Source organism: Oncorhynchus clarkii, chromosome 16, assembly GCF_045791955.1.
Source record: "Oncorhynchus clarkii lewisi isolate Uvic-CL-2024 chromosome 16, UVic_Ocla_1.0, whole genome shotgun sequence".
NCBI lineage: Eukaryota > Metazoa > Chordata > Actinopteri > Salmoniformes > Salmonidae > Oncorhynchus > Oncorhynchus clarkii.
In genome coordinates, this window is record NC_092162.1 from 29,006,385 (window position 1) to 29,027,945 (window position 21,561).

Here is a 21,561-nt window from a genome sequence, read left to right on the forward strand (position 1 = left end):
TCTCTGCATGTGTGGTTCCCATCGTGAAGCATGGAGGAGGAAGTGTGATGGTATGGGGGTGCTTTGCTGGTGACACTGACAGTGATTTATTTAGAACGTAAGGCACACTTAACCAGCATTGCTACCACAACATACTGCAGCTATACGCAATTCCATATGGTTTGTTCTTAGTGGGACTATCATTTGTTTTTCAACAGGACATTGACCCAACACACCTCCAGGCTGTGTAGGGGCTATTTGACCAAGAAGGAGATTGATGGAGTGTTGCATCAGATGACCTTGCCTCCACAATCACCCAACCTCAACCCAGTTGAGATGGTTTGGGATGAGTTGGACCCCTGAGTGATGGAAAAGCAGCCAACAAGTGCTCAGCATATGTGGGAACTCCTTCAAGAATGTTGTAAAAGCATTCCAGGTGAAGCAGGTTGAGAGAATGCAAAGCTGTCCTCAAGGCAAAGGATGGTTACTTTGAAGAATCTCAAATATTTTTTAAACACTTTTTTGGTTACTTTATGATTTCATGTGTTATTTCATAGTTTTGATGTCTGCATTATTTTCCCACAATGTAGAAAATAGTAGAAATAAAGTAAAACCCTTGAATGAGTAGGTGTGTCCAAACTTTTGACTGGTACTATATATTAGGATAAATAGAATTGAAACGTATATCTCTTTATGGTAAGTGGTAAAATAAGTATAGCCAGTTATAATTGTACTGGCTTAGCAGATAATAAGAAAAGAGGATCAGTATTTACCTGGCTAAAAGAGAAGGAATATAAATATATACTGTTTACTACAGGAAACTCATTCAACAACTTTGGAGATACTTCTCCCATGGACAAAATAACTCAAAAGGGGTGATGATATTAATTAACAACAATTTTGATCCAAACCTGAAATTTGTCACAACAGATCCGCAATGAACATTGATCCTTTAAATTATGTTATTGGACCATAAACAGATTTGGCTCATTAATCTATACAGTGCAAAAAATTAGGATCCACGCTTCTTTAAAAATATATATAACAATTTATCAAGCCTACAAACAATAATCGACTCAATTATTATGGTGGGAAATTATAATACGGTTTTAAATAACTCAATGGACCGTAAAGGAAACCACTCAAGAACTATCATCCTCATGCACTTCCTTTTGTGTTACTTTCATGTTAATTAATGATGTGTTCCCAGTCCAAAATGACTGCCCCATTATAGCTGATTATAAATCCATAATAATACATATATTATCACCTAATGTTGTGTTAGATCTTTTTATCAACTTAAGTTCTTGTTAACATTACAAGTTTTGAACTTCTAATTGCTATTTATGGCCAGTAGGCCTCATTGACCTGAGCTCATTGACAACTCATTTATGAGTAAAAAAAAAGCATAATGTATAGATTACTTTGACAATAACAAATACTCAGATGGAACATATCTTGTTACGGAGGTGGTCCCTGCACAGGGACAGCTCAGCGGAAATTTCAGAGCGCCACCTATAGTACTCGAGTATAGTACTCGATAAATCTCAAACTTTCATAAAAATACACATGCAAGGTACTGAATTAAAGCTACACTCGTTGTGAATCTAGCCACCAAGTCAGATTTGTAAAATGCTTTTCGGCGAAAGCATGAGAAGCTATTATCTGATAGCATGCACCCCCCCAAAATACCAGCACGACACGTAAACAACAGATTTTGCGGTAGCCGGCGCTACCCAAAACACAGAAATAAAATATAAAACATTCATTACCTTGGACGAGCTTCTTTGTTGGCACTCCTATATGTCCCATAAACATCACAATTGGGTCTTTTTCCCGATTAAATCCGTCATTGTATACCCAAAATGTAATTTGCTGAAGGCCAGTCTAATGCTGCAAAAAGCCCATTTACAAGACGCAACGTCACTTTTTAAAATTACAAAAGTCGCCTATAAACTTTTACAAATCACTTCAAACGACTTTTCTAAACCAACTTTAGGTATTAATAAACGTTAATGATGTATCAAATTGATCACGAGGCGATCTGTATTCGATAGCAGCAAGTCTGGAAATCATCGTCCATTTTTTCAGTTTCACAACATACTGTGGTGCGCCTCAAGAAAGGAGGGGTCTATCCGTGTTGTAACCAGGATAAATGAGTCAGAAATTGACAGCAATGGCGACATCGTGTGGAAGCTGTAGGCGTTTACAGGGGATTCGTATATTTTCTGTCGCCTTAAACAATACATTGAATGGCGGACGAATACTTTTTTTGTGTTTTTGGTAAACAGTTTTACCAGGGATTTTTACTCCTAAACAAGTTCTGTTATAGCCACAGACCCGATTTAACCAGTTTTAGAGACTTCAGAGTGTTTTCTATACACACATAGATATGCATATACTATATTCCTGGCATGAGTAGCAGGACTTTGAAATGTTAAGCGATTTTTTACAAAAAGCTGTGAAAATTCGCATCATCCATAACAGGATATTGTGCTATTTATCACAGACTACTTTATGTCAAAGTTTAACTTCTTAGAGCTAGACTATAACACAATTGATATGGTAGGTGAAATTCCAAAGAAAAACCAACCAGAAATATTTTGTTTTTGAGGTCCCAGGCTCTTATAATCCTATGCAATTCCAGCTCCGAGATGGCAATTCTTATGACTTCCACTAGATGTCAACAGTCTGTTTAAGGTTTCAGGCTTGTTTCTTCAAAAACGAGCAAGAATTTTGAGTGTTTGTACAAAGACTCCAGGTACAATATCAGTTTGTTGGCGAGCGAGGAAGAGGACGCGTGCTTACTAATTTGACTTTTCTATTGAACATACTTATTTCTTTATGAAATGTTATAGTTTATTTACATTTTAGGATACCTGAGGATTAAATAGAAACATAGTTTGACTTGTTTGAACAAAGTTTAGTGGTAGGTTTTTGGACTCCTTTGTCTGCATGTTGAGCGAGTGGATTACTGAAATCAATGGAGCTAGGAGTCAGCTTACCTTTTCCACGTTTTACCCAAGGTGTCTGCAGCATTGTGACGTATTTGTAGGCATATCATTGGAAGATTGACCATAAGAGACTACATTTACCAGGTGGTCGCTTGGTGTCCTCCGTCGCAATTATTGCGTAATCTCCAGCTGCAGTATTTTTCCGTTTGGCTCTGATGAGAAACCTACTGCCAGGAATGATTTTTCATCGAATAGAATTGTGAAAAACACCTTGAGGATTGATTCTAAACCACGTTTTCTGTTTCTGTCGATATTATGGAGCTAATTTGGAAAAAAAGTTTGGCGTTGTAAGTGACTGCATTTTCTTTTTTTTTCTTAGCCAAACGTGATGAACAAAACGGAGCTATTTCTCTTACACAAATAATATTTTTGGAAAAAATTAACATTTGCTATCTAACTGAGAGTCTCGTCATTGAAAACATCCGAAGTTATTCAAAGGTAAATTATTTTATTTGAATGCTTTTCTTGTTTTTGTGAAAATGTTGCCTGCTGAATGCTAGGCTTAATGCTATGCTAGGCTATCAATACTCTTACACAAATGCTTGTGTAGCTTTGGTTAAAGCATATTTTGAAAATCTGAGATGACAGTGTTGTTAACAAAAGGCTAAGCTTGTGTTTCAATATATTTATTTCATTTAATTTGCGATTTTCATGAATAGGAAACATTGCGTTATGGTAATGAGCTTGAGGCTATGATTACGACCCGGATACGGGATTGCTCGACGCTAGAGGTTAACAAGTACTCTCTCCTCCTCACCAGTGTCATGATAAAATATTTATAATAAGAGCCTCACATACAGTATATCGTTTGGTCATTGTGCTGCCACAGAATAAATTGGGCCTCAAAAAATCTTTATATAACAGAGCTACAAGATAAGTTCTATATATTATTGAAACAATTTGGCGATAGATTGTGAGAATGCCAAAAGGTGTGGTTCCCATGGTGGAAAGATTCTATTCCATTCTAAAGGTTCCCATGGCGGTTGCCATGGAAGCCAAGAAGGGGGGTGAGGGGTGTGTGTGTGTGTGTGTGTGTGTGTGTGTGTGTGTGTGTGTGTGTGTGTGTGTGTGTGTGTGTGTGTGTGTGTGTTATTGTGCTCGAACACACATGCATGTGGGGGTCTGGGAGAGCAAGTGTATCCATCTGATGAATGGGCATGTGCCTGAACTCAATTGTATACACAAATTGTAGTCACACCCATTTATTTCTAATGACTGGTCATTATTGACCGGGAACACTACAGGTGTATAAAAGTTAAATAAAACACCCAAAATGTAATAAAAATCATCAAACTGTATTTTGTGTGTTCAGATGCCCTGTGTAGACAAAGTCATCAAATTTTATGACAATCAGATTAAATGAACTACATTTTTCAGAGAGAGAACTTGTAAATCGGTCCAATTTGACCAGAACACAGCAGGAGGGTTAAGGAAATCACGAATATTATGGATATTTTGGAACTAGTACAAATATGGAGGCTTCAATATCCTGACTTATAGAGATATACATGGCGGAGGCTCAATCAAGCTAGTTTTATTGGGTACTATCTTGTTGTCATTCTTGTTGGCACCAAAAGTAAAACAAATACTTGATAGTGGACAGAATGCAGTAGGACCGTCAAATAAATGGCATATACAGTGCCTTTGAAAGACATTCAGACCCCTTGTCTTCTTCCACATTTTGTTAGATTACAGCCTTATTCTAAAATGGACTTTCATTTTTTTGAATACTAAATAAAAAAATACTTTTACATAAATATTTATCCTTGATACGCTTCTACAACTTGATTGGAGTCCATCTGTGGTAAATTCAAGTGATTGCACATGATTTGGAAAGGCATACACCTGTCTATATAAGGTCCCACAGTTGACAGTGCATGTCAGAGCAAAAACCAAGCCACGAGGTCGAAGGAATTGTCCGTAGAGATCTGAGACAGGATTGTGTCGAGGCACAGATCTGGGGAAGGGTACCAAACATGATACCAAACATTGAAGGTCCCCAAGAACACAGTGCCATCCATCATTCTTAAATGGAAGAAGTTTGGAACCACCAAGAATTTTTCTACATCTGGCCACCCAGCCAAACTGAGCAATCGGGGGAGAAGGGCCTTGGTCAGGGAGTTGACCAAGAACCCAGTGGTCACTCTGACAAGGTTCCAGAGCTCCTGTGTGAAGATGGGATGACCTTCCAGAAAGACAACCGGAACTGGATCTGCAGCACTCCACCAAGCAGGCCTTTATGGTAGAGTGGCCAGACGGAAGCCACATCTCAGTAAAAGGCACATGTCAGCCCGCTTGGAGTTTGCAAAAAGGCACCTAAATACTCTCAGACCATGAGAAACAAGAGTATCTTGGCACCATCACTATGGTGAATCATGGAGGTGGCAGCATCATGCATGTAAATGTGATATTTCAGTTTTGGAATTTAATTTGCAAAAACTTCCCAAAAATGTTTTTCTTTGTTATTATTGGGTATTGTGTGTAGATTGATGAGGGGAACACAACTATTTAATACATTTTAGAATACAGAATTACAGAATTTCCACCATGGTGAGGATATTGGAAATTTAATCAGAGCCTATTGAATGACAACTTGTTTTTAACAAAGACAGAATAATTTAAAACATACTTTTTCTGACATAACATTCAGTTGAAGTCGCAAGTTTACATACACTTAGGTTGGAGTCCTTAATACTACTTGTTCAACCACTCCACCAATATCTTGTTAACAAACTATAGTTTTGGCAAGTAGGTTAGGACATCTACTTTGTGCACGGTTAGGACATCTGCTTTGTGCATTGAGCATAATCCAGATAGGTTAGAAAAATGATCTAGATCCTCTATGAGAATGTGCAGGGATTAAATTGTCAGTTTTAAATGAAAAATGAATCATCAGCGTACAATGACACCTTTATTTTTAAGCCCTGGATTTCTGGCCCATTGATATTATTGTTGGATCTGATTTTAATAGCGAACATTGCGATGGCCATAATAAATAGATATGCTGATAGTGGACAACCTTTTTTTACTCCTCTTGACAGTTTAATACTTTCTGAGAAATAGCCATTATTTACTATTTTACACCTGGGGTTACTATACACGACTTTAACCCCCTAGAGTTGATTGATGCACCGGTGCGTCAATCCAAGTAACATAATAAAAAAATCATGCACAAATCAACCGTATATATATTTTTGGATGACATGCGTCCCATTATGCCTGGTGAAAACCAAACACTGTATTCCATACTAAGAACCTTATACCAACAGTAAAGCATGGTGGTGGTAGTGTGATGGTGTGTGGATGCTTTGGTGCCTCAGGACCTGGACGACTTTCCTTAATAGAAGGAACCAGAAATTCTGCTCTGTATCAGAGAATTTCTACAGGAAAATGTCAGGCCATCTTTCTGTGAGCTGAAGCTGAAGCGCAGCTGGGTCATGCAGCAGGCAAAGGCGGTACTAGAGTTTTATACATGGGGACGCCAGGGGGTGTCCAAGGCTACTTCAGGGGGTCCATAGACCATGACAAAATTGGGAATTTAATTTTAATGGTTTGAATATGAGTCAAATCAATTAAAGAAAATTCACACTGAAATGTTTTCTCCTGTTTCCTTATTTCTCCTGGTTAGCCTATTGTCTCTGCAAAGGTTGTTGCATTGTAACTACAAAGTAATTAAAAATGTCACTCCACTTCACATTAAGTTGCTTGCTCCTGGGTAAGTACATTGTAAATAAATTATTGTCCCTTTAACAACATTGTAATTACAGAGTTAAAGATTGTAAGTACTACTGTGTAGCCACATCTTTTCACATATTCACCAACACTGGTATGGCAGAAGCACACATTTTGAGAACAGCCATAATGATGACACTACACTGTCATTGTAATGATGCACCAATTAAGATACCTAAATATGAGCTATTGCATAGCATGACTGCTCTATAGATATGCAATGGATATACATTAACCTTTAATAATGCGGTTGGGATCTGTTAAAATACGTTCATGAAATGCTTATATATGTGTAATAAAAGCACTATGGATATGTAGTCATAATAAATTGTTACCTAATAAAGTTATTATATTTATATAACTCCAACTCACCTGCAATTATGTTCTCAGGGATCTTGACGAGGTAGGACGGCTTGCTGAACTTTGGCGGGTTGTCATTCTCATCCTATGGGAGAAGGCGAGCAAAGACATACAACAAAAAGTATAACACTTAAACACAATACACAAACGCATTACGATATATAGTCTGTTTCTTTGTGTGTATATGTATTGTGTGGAAGTCTATTTGTTTTAGCATTCTGAGTCTCTTGCTCAGTAGTAGTAGTAGTAGGATGTTGTTGATTTATTGTAGTTCTCTCTGGGGTCTGTATAGATTCTAGAGGGATAGTGTCTTTATCCAGACATTCATATTTTGCTGTGACACTTCTCTGTTTCTTTATTATGGTTCTGATTACCAACATATTGTACCAGCAGGGATTTAGACACCTAGCTTACAGTGTTTGTGTGTGTATTTGTTAGTGTGTAGGTATACTATGTATTAATCTATTTGAAAAGTCTCTGATACAAGATGAGGTATGAATCCCAGCAGTAGCATCTGCATGTGACATAATGGGAGAATCCATGTGATGAGATGCACAGAGAGAGTGAAGTCCAGAGCTGTTCGGCTATCCCCAGGCACCGATGACGTGGATGTCGATTAAGGCAGCCACCCGCACCTCTCTGACTCAGAGGGGTTGGGTTAAATGCAGAAGACACATTTCAGTTGAATGCATTCAGTTGTACGACTGACTAAGTATCCCCCTTCGCTCTGTCTGTCTGTCTGTCATTCAGTGGAAGAGAGGGAGTCACACACACACACAAACCGACGACCACGTGGGGTTATCACTGTGTGGAAGCATCACACACAGGGCTTTGTAGTGACAGATATGAAAGTGTTTGTGGTTAATTGTCTATGTAGCTATGGTTTATTAACTGTTTATGTACGGGGTTAAACACTTCTATATGTTTTTCTCTAATGTGTTTCTCTATGTAAGGAAGTATGCCCCCTAACTTCTTGACCGGTGTTTTGGCTCACTGCAATGTACTGCTTGTTTCTACAACACTTCCTGTCAAGAACAGAGACACCGAAGCCCAGCCAGCCTAGCTAGCCTGTAGTTTAAATGGAGGTAACTAACAAACGTTTTCAACGCTGCAGGCGCTGTGTTTATTTTGTTGTATTCTAGGACAATGTCGACCGTCTGGGCTTTCAATGTAACAACTGTTTGCTTGCAGAGGACTAATCTTGGGAATTTAAATAACTGGCAAACTTACACAAGCTACTGGGGAATCTATGCCTGCCTACTTTCTCTTTCTCTTTTACTCCAGTAGCTGGATGCTGCTTACTCCAGTAGCTGGATGCTGCTCTGGTCTGGTGGGAGTGTCACCGCCGTCTTGTCTCTCCACAGCCGACTGGCCACTGCTCTGCAGGGATCCTTCCCAGAAGATGTCTCCCTCTTCCCTGGATAATGGAGTTAGTAGGTTGCTTCTGGATGACTTAGTAGATGATCCTATTCTTGACCCTACCAACCAGCCGTGGAGGCACGTCACTCGCAATGGAATTCGAAAGCAGCGGCCTTTGGCAATAGGGGCAATCCTTTGCGATGAGAAGGCCGGACCGGATACAGACTTCAAAAATCTTGCCGCCCTGGATCCAGAGGTTCCGGCACCTTCATCCTTGGGGGCTTCCACTTCGACATCGGATCCTGAGGTACCTACATCCTTTGTTCTGTCTCCATCTCCGGTGGCTTCTACCTCAGGTTCAGATCTTCAGAGCTCCCCCTCATCGGATCGTGAGGGTGTATAAGACTCTGGCCCCTTCATTAGCCACGATGGATTCTACGGCTTGCTCGGGTCCAGCCGTAGAATCCGGGACACACCTCCCATCGGTCTTCTAAACCACTCGAGGCGAAAGAACGGCCGGACCTCCTCAGCCATTTCACCTGCTGTCGTCATCACCAGCTCTATGGTGAGAAACTATGTGCTATCCTGGAGCACGAATACAGGACATTACAAGGCTGCTTCCTACCATTCTACAACAACTGCCGGGGACTGACGCTGTCATAGTCCATGTGGGGTCAAACTACATTATAGGGGCTAGCTCGGAACTGCTAAAACTGAATTATAAAGAACTGATTTGAGCTCTGAAAGATTCCAAAAAGCGGTCAATTATTTCAGGCCTGTTACCATTGCTGGGCTGTGGCTGTGAAAGACTCAGCAAGCTACTGGCATTACACACCTGGCTAAAAGATTACTGTTGCTCTGTTGGCATTACTTTTATAGATAACTTTGACACCTTATGGAAACAGTAGACGCTCTACAGGAATGACAGAGTCCATCCAAATCATCTTGGCTTCTGGACCATGTCCACGCATTTCAAGGTTGCGTTGAAAAAGTTACTTGTCAGTGACCCAACCCAGATAATCCCTACCATTGTGTTGCTGTGCTCATGAAAATGTACATTTTCCCAGGGGCATTGGCTGTCATAATGAAGTAACATAATTTATGTCCCTCTAACTCCCCTGAAAGCCTCTGCCAATCCTACAGCTATTGTATGCAGTACTCATGCACCTATGAACCTGAGTTATATGTTAGCACTGATGCTAGTTCACCAGAGTAGGAATATGTTTGCCCTAGTAGGAAGACCACTGTGTGCAGCTCAGCTCAAACATAAATATAATTGTCATGTCTAATACCTCTGATAAGCCTCCTAGTAAAGCAAATAAAAAACATTAAAATCTCTCAGAAAGGTAAAAAATATAGCCCACATTAACATATGTAGCCTAAAAAACAAGGTTCATGGAATTAATAACTTGCTAGTAACAGATAACATTCATATACTGACTCTCTGAAACTCACTTAGATAATAACTGATGATTCAGTGGCAGTAATACATGGTTTCAACATCTTCAGAAAATACAGGAATGCCAATGGTGGAGGTGTTGCCATTTATGTTCAGAGTCATATTCCTGTAAAGCTTAGATACGATCTCATATCAAATGCTATTGAAGAAATATGGCTACAGATTTTCACCTGCCTTACCTAAAGCCCATTCTTGTGGAAAGCTGCTATAGACCAAGTGCTAACGGTCAGTATCTGGATAATATGTGTGAAATGCTTGATAATGTATGTGATATCATCAGAGGTATATTTTCTGGATAAGCTAAATATATACTGGCCTTCATCAAGCTGCCCACTCAAGAAAAAGCTTCAAAATGTAACCAGTGCTTGCAACCTGGTTCAGCTTATCAGTCAACCTACCAGGTTATTTACAAATAGCACAGGAATGAAATGATCCACATGTATTGATCACATCTTTACTAATGCTGCAGAAATCTGCTCAAAAGCAGTATCCAAATCCAGCAGATGTAGTGATCATAATATAGTAGCCATATCAATGAAAACCAAAGTTCCAAAGGCTGGGCCTAATATAGGAGGTCAAACAATATGTTTTGTAGTGATTCCTATATTGAGTATTTAGACAATAGTTGCTGTTCTGTGGTGTGTAATGAGGAGCTGCCACGCCCTGGTCGAAGTATTTTGTGTTTATCTTCATGTATTGGGTCAGGCCAGGGTGTGGCATGGGGTTTTTGTATTGTGGTGTGTTTTGTCTTGGGGTTTTGGTGTGTGTGTATTGGGATTGCAGCTAGTGGGGTGATCTAGCAAAGTCTATGGCTGTCTGGAGTGGTTCTCAATCAGAGGCAGGTGTTTATCGTTGTCTCTGATTGGGAACCATATTTAGGCAGCCATATTCTTTGAGTTTGTCGTGGGTGATTGTCCTTAGTGTCCTTATGTCCGTGTTCCGTGTTTATGAGCACGAGAATTAGGCTGTTTTCGTTACGTTTATTGTTTTGTAGTTTTTGTATTGATTCGTGTTTACGTTGTGTTATTAAACATGGATCGAAATCTACACGCTGCATTTTGGTCCGACTCTCCTTCTACCGAAGAAAGCCGTTACAGAATCACCCACCACAAAAGGACCAAGCAGCGTGTCAACAGGCAGGAGCAGCCCAAAGAGGAGATGCGCAATAAGGATTTCTGGACATGGGAGGAAATCCTCGACGGGAGAGGACCCTGGGCTAAACCAGGGGAGTGTAGCCGCCCAAAGGTGCAGCAGGAGAAGAGGCAACAGGAGCAGCCCAAAGAGGAGGACAGTATGGACTATACTTCTTGGGAGGAGATAGACAGGTGGGCGGTCGACCCAGGGAGAGTGCCGGAGCCCGCCTGGGATTCGATGGAGCAGTGCGCGGAAGGTTATCGGAGAATGGAGTTGGCAAAGCAAGCACGGCGGCGCGGACGGAAGCCCGAGAGTCAGCCCCAAAAATGTATTGGGGGGGGGGGGGCTAACAGGGAGTATGGCTACGCCAGGTAGGAGACCTGCGCAAACTCCCTGTGCTTACCGGGGGGCTAGAGAGACCGGGCAGGCACCGTGTTATGCTGTGGTGCACACGGTGTCTCCAGTGCGGGTGCATAGCCCGGTGCGGTACATTCCAGCTCCGCGTATTGGCCGGGCTAGAGTGAGCATCGAGCCAAGTGCCATGAAGCCGGCTCTACGCATCTGGTCCCCAGTGCGTCTCCTTGGGCCGGCTTACATGGAACCAGCCTTGCGCTCGGTGTCTCCGGTTCGCCTGCATAGCCCAGTGCGGGCTATTCCACCTCGCCGCACTGGCAGGGCGACCGCGAGCATTCAACCAGGTAAGGTTGGGCAGGCTCGGTGGTCAAGAGCTCCAGTGCGCCTGCACGGTCCGGTCTACCCAGTACCACCTCCACACCCCAGCCCTCCGGTAGCAGCTCCCCGCACCAGGCTTCCTGTGCGTGTCCTCTGCCCAGTACCACCAGTGCCAGCACCACGCATCAGGCCTACAGTGCGCGTCGCCTGTTCAGCGCTGCCAGAGCCTTCCTCCTCTTCAGCGCTGCCGGAGTCTCCCGCCTGTTTAGCGCTGCCAGAGCCTTCCGCCTCTACAGCGCTGCCGGAGTCTCCCGCCTGTTCAGCGCAGCCAGAGCCTTTCTCCTCTACAGCGCTGCCGGAGTCTCCCGCTTGTTCAGCGCAGCCAGAGCTGCCAGCCTGCATGGAGCAGCCAGAGCTGTCAGTCTGCATGGAGCAGCCAGAGCTGTCAGTCTGCATGGAGCAGCCAGAGCTGTCAGTCTGCATGGAGCAGCCAGAGATGTCAGTCTGCATGGAGCAGCCAGAGCTGTCAGTCTGCATGGAGCAGCCAGAGCTGTCAGTCTGCATGGAGCAGCCAGTCTGCAAGGAGCTGCCAGTCTGCACGGAGCTGTCAGTCTGCAAGGAGCTGCCAGTCTGCAATGAGCTGCCAGTCTGTAAGGAGCTGCCAGTCTGCAAGGAGCAGCCAGTCTGTAAGAAGCCGCCAGAGCTGTCAGCCTACATGGAGCAGCCAGAGCCGCCAGTCAGCGTGGAGCAGCCAGAGCCGCCAGTCAGAATGGAGCAGCCAGATCTTTCAGTCTGCCAGGATCCGCCAGTCAGCCAGACTCTTCCAGATCTGCCAGTCAGCCAGACTCTTCCAGATCCGCCAGTCAGCCAGACTCTTCCAGATCCGCCAGTCAACCAGACTCTTCCAGATCTGCCAGTCAACCAGACTCTTCCAGATCTGCCAGTCAACCAGACTCTTCCAGATCTGCCAGTCAACCAGACTCTTCCAGATCTGCCAGTCAACCAGACTCTTCCAGATCTGCCAGTCAACCAGACTCTTCCAGATCCGCCAGTCAGCCGGGATCTGCCAGAACTGCCAGTCGGCCAGGATCTGCCAGTCAGCCAGGATATGCTGAAACCACCAGCCAGCCAGGATCTGGTAGATCTATCTACCTGCCTGAGCTTCCTCTCACTCCTGAGCTTCCTCTCACTCCGAGCTTCCTCTCACTCCCGAGCTTCCTCTCACTCCCGAGCTTTCTCTCACTCCCGAGCTTTCTCTCACTCCCGAGCTTTCTCTCATTCTCGAGCTTCCCCTCAGTCCCGAGCTGCCTCAGTCCCGAGGTGTGCAAATCTACCAAGACCTGGCCGTCCCTCTAAACTTTCAGCTCATACACGGAGAAGACTGATCAGAGATGCAGCCAAGAGGCCCATGATCACTCTGGATGAACTGCAGAGATCTACAGCTGAGGTGGGAGACTCTGTCCATAGGACAACAATCAGTCGTATATTGCACAAATCTGGCCTTTATGGAAGAGTGGCAAGAAGAAAGCCATTTCTTAAAGATATCCATAACAAATGTCGTTTAAAGTTTGCCACAAGCCACCTGGGAGACACACCAAACATGTGGAAGAAAGTGCTCTAGTCAGATGAAACCAAAATTGAACTTTTTGGCAACAATGCAAAACGTTATGTTTGGCGTAAAAGCAACACAGCTGAACACACCATCCCCACTGTCAAACATGGTGGTGGCAGCATCATGGTTTGGGCCGGCTTTTCTTCAGCAGGGACAGGGAAGATGGTTAAAATTGATGGGAAGATGGATGGAGCCAAATACAGTACCATTCTGGAAGAAAACCTGATGGAGTCTGCAAAAGACCTGAGACTGGGAAGGAGATTTTTTCTTCCAACAAGACAATGATCCAAAACATAAAGCAAAATCTACAATGGAATGGTTCAAAAATAAACATATCCAGGTGTTAGAATGGCCAAGTCAAAGTCCAGACCTGAATCCAATCGAGAATCTGTGGAAAGAACTGAAAACTGCTGTTCACAAATGCTCTCCATCCAACCTCACTGAGCTCGAGCTGTTTTGCAAGGAGGAATGGGAAAAATGTTCAGTCTCTCGATGTGCAAAACTGATAGAGACATACCCCAAGCGACTTACAGCTGTAATCGCAGCAAAAGGTGGCGCTACAAAGTATTAACTTAAGGGGGCTGAATAATTTTGCACTCCCAATTTTTCAGTTTTTGATTTGTTAACAAAGTTTGAAATATCCAATAAATGTCGTTCCACTTCATGATTGTGTCCCACTTGTTGTTGATTCTTCACAAAAAAATACAGTTTTATATCTTTATGTTTGAAGCCTGAAATGTGGCAAAAGGTCGCAAAGTTCAAGGGGGCCGAATACTTTCGCAAGGCACTGTATATATACTCAGATCCTGTGACACGTAAATAAATGCTAATTGCTAATTGTTTGCCCCAGATCTTATTTAGGGGCTTCATAGCAAAGGGGGTGAATACATATGCACACAACACTTTTCCATTTTTCTATTTTTTTCATTTTACTACACCAATTTGGACTATTTTGTGTATGTCCATTACATGAAATCCAAATAAATGTACATTTAAACCTCTTCATCCTACCCCCTCCTTTTTCGAACATTCTGTTAAAAATCGCGCAACTTTTCAGCGTCCTGCTACTCATGCCAGGAATATAGTATATGCATATGATTAGTATGTGTGGATAGAAAACACTCTGAAGTTTATAAAACTGGTTAAATCACGGCTGTGACTATAACAGAGCGTGTGTTTCATTGAAAAACGCAAGAAAAACTGCTCTCTGAAAGCAAAAAATAATTTCCATAAGTCACTTCCACCAGTTGTTAAAGGAGAACAGAATTTAATGGGAATTTGCCTGCACCGTCTACAAATTCCGCACGATGGCGCCATTGTACTAATTTTCAATCGAATTAATTGTTGGAAAATCCATCTGTCTGACCCCAAGTTTTCCAGTCTTCACCCGGAAGCAGTTTAGGGAGAGATCAGATTGCATTGTTTTTGAAGTGAGGACCTATTGAAGAGACATCGCCCTGTAATCATTTAGATAGATTATAAACGTTTACTAATACCTAAAGTTGGATTACAAAAGGATTTCGAAGTGTTTTGTGAAAGTTTATCGTCGACTTTTTTAATTTTAAAAAATTACGCAGCGTTTAAAAACGATGAATTTTTCTGAATGACACTACTTCTATACAAAGCTATTTTGGGTATATATGGACCGATTTAAACGAAAAAAAGACCCAATAGTGATGTTTATGGGGCATATAGGAGTGCCAAGAAAGAAGCTCGTCTAAGGTAATGAATGTTTTATATTTTATTTCTGCGTTTTGGGTAGCGCCGTCTATCGCAAAATCTGTTGTTTACGTGTCGAGCTGGCATTTTGGGGGGTGCATGCTATCAGATAATAGCTTCTGATGCTTTCGCCGAAAAGCATTTTAAAAATCTGACTTGCTGGCTAGGTTCACAACGAGTGTAGCTTTAATTTAATACCCTGCTTGTGAATTTTGATCAAGGTTTGAGTTTTAACGAGTACATTTAGCATTTAGCGTAGCGCATTTGCATTTCCAGGTGCCTACTTGGGACATATGCGTCTCAAGTAGGAGCAAGAAGTTAAATTACAGGTTGTAATGCAACAAAATAGGAAATGTTATATCATTCTATAATTCTATATCACAGTAAAAAATGAACAACAGATTTTCAACATGCTTATAGGGAAGGGCATTCAACAAGAATGACACTTAAACAAAAGGGTGTTCTGTAATGGAAGCCTCTCCAACATAATCTAGGTAGAGTCAGGCATTCCTCAAAGCAGGTGTCTAGGCCCCTTACTTTTTTCAATATTTACAAAAGACCGGGACCTTTACTGGCTCTGAGTAAAGTCTATGTATGCTAATGACTGAACACTATACACGTGAGCTACCGCAGCAAAACGTAACAAAAGATCTGCAGTCTGTTTCAGAACAGGTGGCAAGAAATAGGTTAAACACGAAAAGCATTGTATTTGGGACAAATCATTCCCTAAACCCTGAACCTCAACTAAATCATGTAATGGATAATGTTGAAATTGAGCAAGTTGAGGAGACTAAACTGCTTGGAGTAACCCTGGGTTGTAAATTGTCATTTTAAAAAACAATTGATGCAGTAAATAAAATGGGGAGAGGTCTGTCCATAATAAACCCCTTTTCTGCCTTCTTAACAACTCTATCAACAAGGCAGGTCCTACAGGCCCTATTATTGTGGTCAGGTGCCACAAAGGAGCGAAAGGGTAGCCTAGTGGTTAGAGCGTTGGACTAGTAACTGAAAGGTTGCAAGTTCGAATCCCCGAGCTGACAAGGTACAAATCTGTCATTCTGCCCCTGAACAGGCAGTTAACACACAGTTCCTAGGCTATTGAAAATAACAATTTGTTCTTAACTGATTTGCCTAGTTAAATAAAGATAAACTTAGGAAAATTTGAATTGCCCCCACTTAATGTATTATAACTACCTTAATTTTGCTGGACCCCAGGAAGAGTAGCTAATGGCAGCAGCTAATGGGGATCCATAATAAATACAATTACAAATGTTAAATATAAGAGTTAATGTAAGTCATTGCAACTAGCAATGACAGTTCCTGTCAGTTAGTGTTGTCATAACTCTCTTGTGTCGATCTGAAGGATCAGGTGACAATGGGTCCGCTCTCTCTCGTAGATGGCGAGAGCAGGAAGTCGGCTGTTTTATGGCGGTCATAAAATACGCTGCCTCTATTCTCTGTAGTGTTCAAGATTGGAGGATAAACTTGAACACAGAGAAACCTTTGAACATCAAAAGCTTGAATAATTAAACAACACTTAAGGGACAGTCATGACGAATGTGTTTCATTTGGTGATTTCATGAAGGACAAGAAACACTCATTACTGTGTCATTGGTTGTGTACACTTGTTAATTATGGGGTTTACATCTAAATATTGTGAAACGTATGTGATTAAAACCTCTTACAGCTACCCCCCTACTTTGTGCAATTTCTGCCTGAAGACATACCCAAATCTAACAGCCTGTAGCTCAGGCACAGAACCAAGGATATGCATATTATTGGTACCATTTGAAAGAAAACACTCTGATGTTTGTGTAAATGTGAATTGAATGTAGGAGAATAAAACACAATAGATATGGTTTAGATAAAACAATGAAAAAAAAAACATACGTTTTTTATTTATATTTTTGTATCATCATCTTTAAAATGAACAAGATAAAACAAACATTCAGATAGGATGATGGAGACAATTTCAGTGAAAAATATAAGAGGGCAACAGTTCTTGTGCAAAGTTTCAGAATGATAACTTCCAAAATGAGTGTGCTTACATGACATTTATCATGAAGTCACCCAGGTGTCCCACACAAGTAGCCCAAATATACCCAAGTGGCCAAATTGGTGAAGGTATACATTTTGAAACAAATAACTATATAAAAAATACCAAAATGGTATTCTAACACACCCCCCACAAAAAAAATGTGGGAAAAAAAAGAGAAAAAAAAGGACACATGACACCGGATAAGACAGAAGAAGTACTCCAGATATAACAAACTGACCCTAGCCCCCCGACACAAACTACTGCAGCATAAGTACTGGAGGCTGAGACAGGAGGGGTCAGGGGACACTGTTACCCCATCCGATGAGACACCCGGACAGGGCCAAACAGAAAGGATATAACCCCACCCACTTCTGCTGTAAAGCAGAGGGTCACCAAGCATGTGGCGCAGGGGATGGGGGACTTAATTTTGCAAAGAACAAAGCGACGCCTCCATGCTGTGACCTTTTGGCCCTGAGGCACATCCATGCCTGCAGAAATACATTTGGGCAGATGAACACGACTTGTGGCAGGAGCTGGATGAACCAGATTCAGTGGGGGACGGAAACCTTGGCCCTGGGGGCTGACAGTGTCACTGTGAAAGAAAATGTTCAGTTAGAATAGTTTCACATATGAGCCCTGTATCAACAGGTATAATAAACATATATATATATATACAGAGTACAGGGGACATAAGGTTGAATATATTATTATGACCTGCTAGATCTACTGTCTCTTTTATATTATGACATTTCAGCTAGATCTACTGTCTCTATTATATTATGACAGACCAGCTAAATATACTGTCTTTATTATATTACAACAGACCAGCTGTATCTACTGTCTCCATTTCACTTTGGCCATTGTTGTGGGCCTGCCCTCCCCTCAACAGCCTCAAATAGGCTATTTCATGTGGGTTGGGGTGGGGCGGCAGACACACGCATCTCACATTTCATGACATTACATGTTTATATATTGCTTCTAAAATAAAAAATAAAAAAATCACAAATATTTTATATTATTAATTTCAAACAAGGGCATTAGCATGATAAGAACTTACCAGTCCAAAACGATGTCCTCTCCCGTTCAAAAAATATTCCTCCACAATCGCTAAATGAATCGTCCCACAGCAATCTCTGTCTCACTTTCCCAATCAATGTATTCTAAAATTGTGTGTACATCTGTATATCTAGACTTAGATTTAGCTTTCCCTGACTTAGTCGCCATACTGATTGATATATAAACAGCTGAATCTGCGTGTTTACCAAACAATGCAGTGCGTAATATGTGTTTCTCCTTCTGGTATGAAACTTCAATAGCGAATGACTCTCTTTAAACTGGAGCTTACTACATAGGTTGGTCTTGCAAACCATAAACATGACCTATTGCCGTTTACCTCAGCTCATTGGCTATCTACCCAGCTAGATTTCAAGACGATCAGTGGTCATTGGGTTAAAATACAGTCAATCAACGAAACAGCGGGCAAATCATTGGTGCACAATGATGTCATGACTTGTTCTTCAAATCGGTTTCTTTCAGTCAATACGTCCCGTGATTGTGTTACAAACAAACCAGTTGATTGCAGTGAAACCAAACATGAATGGAAAAGTCACGTTCTGTGTGGGTTATTTACCTGGAATGTGTCGTCGAAAATGGAATGAGACGGAATTCACGACACAAGCGGTTCACAAAATGTTTCGTGTTAGGCTATAAAAATGGATTTTATCAAACAAAATGTCATTCATTGTGGAACAATGAGCATTGGAATTGCAAACAGACGAAGATCGTCAAAGGTAAACAATTTATTTGAATGCAGTTTGTGATTATGTTACGCCTGTGCTGGTTAAAATTGTTTCTTTGGCTCTATGCTCAGATAATCACATCGTATTCTTTCGCAGTAAATCTTTTTTTTAAATCTGACAACGCAGTTTGATTAGCAAGATTCTAGGCTTTCGATACATGTGAGACACTTGTATTTTAATGAATGTTTAATATGACTATTTATGTAGCGATCACCGTATGTTGTGGAATTTCAGCCCGCTAGCGGGTTCCGTGCGCAGAGAAGTTAAACATGAAACTATTTGTGAAAAGATGTAATGTGATGTTAACCTTCTAAATGAGAAAATATGGGTTTTCACATAAAGTTAACTAAATCAGTGGCCATGCCCACGTGAGCATAGACATTACATCGGCTTCCTGGACCACCCTTTTCTCAGAAGTGTATAATACGACAAATGTCCTGGTTGAAATTATCTTCTTAGGGATAGCTCCCTTTTTTTCAATTTTCGCCTCAATGACATACCCAAATCTAACTGCCTATAGCTCAGGCCCTGAAGCAAGGATATGCATATTCTTGATACCATTTGAAAGGAAACACTTAAGTTTGTGGAAATGTGAATTGAATGTAGGATAATATAACACAATAGATCTGGTAGAAGAAAATACAAAGAAAAAAACAACCTTTTTTTCTCCCAGCCATCACTCTGCTTGTAATTCCGATGATGTCCACAAGATGGGAGCAGTGTATGTCCATTTCAGATGGTTAACTTGAAGTATGAGCAAGCTACAGGACATTTAGTGTGAAGTAACCCAGGTACATATGGGCAAATCGTGAAAGAGACATTTGCATTCATATTACATTTTTCTGCAAGAATATCGTAAAATCTGTATACTTGGACTGTGATTTAGCTTTTCCAGTATTAGTAGCCATATTATAAGTTCAACATTTGCAAAACAACCAGTTTTCATAACTTAATAACTGTGAATATTCATATCATTTTTGTCCAAAAGGAAAAGGCATGCTTGTCGCAAAAGGCAGGCACCTACATTTTCGAACAGACACAGGGTTTCCTGTATTATCTTTTACCAGCTCTATTGTGTTATATACACTACTACATTCCTTTCATATTTCCATAAACTTCAAATGGTACCAAGAATATGCATATCCTTGCTTCAGGGCCTGAGCTACAGGCAGTTAGATTTGGGTATGTCATTTTAGGTGAAAATTGAAAAAAAATAGCTAATCCTTAACCTGTTTGCAACAGTAGTACATGACAGGATTGAGATCAATTCAAAGTGAAGTCAGTGAGTGTTGGATGAAACCTACATGATTGTTGCATGCATGAGTGTTGGTTGAAACCATTAGAAAGCATAAAGTTGGGTGATGTACTGACAAACAGCTCGACGGTGACAGAGACACTGCTGTTAAGGGATGGGTTCCCGCCGTCTTTAGCCATCACAGTCAGGTAGATCATTCCTTCAGGGACCATCTCGTAGTCCAGAGGGCTGTTCACACTGATCACTGAGGACAGGACGAGAGAGAGAGAGATAGAGATAATATAGCAACTTTATATTTTGGTTACATTAAAACAATGTACAACTCCTAATGTAGAACTGCTAATAATGTTAATTGCCAAATATAAAAATGAATGTGCTTCAATCTATAGCTAGAGGACTCCTGGAGTGATAAGTATACTTTCTGTCTTATCTGTTGTTGCCTAGTACTGTCTTTTTGCTAGCTAGGGCCATCTACTTTAAGTGGCTGTCTTCCCAGTAGCCTACTTGGTGTGTGAACTGCTGTCTGCTCGTGGAGACGATATGTGTCTGCACAACATTATCTCACTACAGGTGTCCCCCAGAACTCGGTACTAGGACCTCTCCTATTCTCTCTATACAATGTGTTGGGTTGTAATTTGAAATACATGCTACACCAGAAGCCATAAGCTTGGAGAGTTACTAAGTAAGGGAAAAGGCAATCACATGGTTGCGGTCACTGATAAGGGTGGACAGCTGTGGATTAGAGAAGAATGGGGGCCGAGGTCAGGTCAGGTCTCATGAAAGGAGAAGAAACAGTTTATTACCCACATCACATAACTTCCTGCCTAGCAACAAATATGTAATGTTTAGAGAAAAGGAGACGACTCCACCTAAAGGGGGTATAAATCCTTGTGCTGGTGGGAACATGTATTTGTCTTATGCAGCTGTGTGACACAGTGGGTGAATAAACTTGGTTTCAGCTTTATTAGTCGTCCGTCAGTTTTTACTCCGTTTATTTAGAACCTAACAGTTGGTGCTGCGTACAGGGTTCACCATGATTTACAGTTGAACTAGAGAGTCTGAATCAGTGTGTTTATATGTACAGTAGTGATAGACAGCTGGAGGCATTTTGTTTTTCACAAGTTCAGCAGGCTGTGAATTCTGCAAACAACGTTTCCATGATGGGCTATTAGCAGGACAATAGACTTGTCATACCTTTACAAAAGGATAGTCTAATAGCTCGGCTAGATGTGTGAAACAAATCATCCCGACTTAAAATGTATTAAGTACTATAAAGTTTTACATTTCTAACTCCAAACCTTATGCAACCTGCACAATGTCAGATAAAGCATACAGTATTTGTTCATCAACATGCTTCAACATGCTTTCGTTAATAAAATAATGATAAAAACACTTTCAAAATGCAGTTGTTTATTTCAACTATCAGCAG

General features: G+C 41.3%; 1 protein-coding gene across 1 annotated transcript in view; it reads right to left on the reverse strand.

Moving 5' to 3' along the window:
* Positions 1-20,360, reverse strand: part of LOC139368300 (cadherin-23-like) — a 237,626-nt gene extending 217,266 nt beyond the window's left edge. Inside the window, exons 1-2 of the mRNA XM_071107046.1 lie at positions 20,182-20,360; positions 7,098-7,170 (exon numbers count right to left, since the gene is read on the reverse strand). Of these exons, the coding sequence (XP_070963147.1) occupies positions 7,098-7,170; positions 20,182-20,217 (109 nt within the window). The 5' untranslated portion in view covers positions 20,218-20,360. The remainder of the gene's footprint in view (positions 1-7,097; positions 7,171-20,181) is intronic.
* Positions 20,361-21,561: the final 1,201 nt, after the last annotated feature.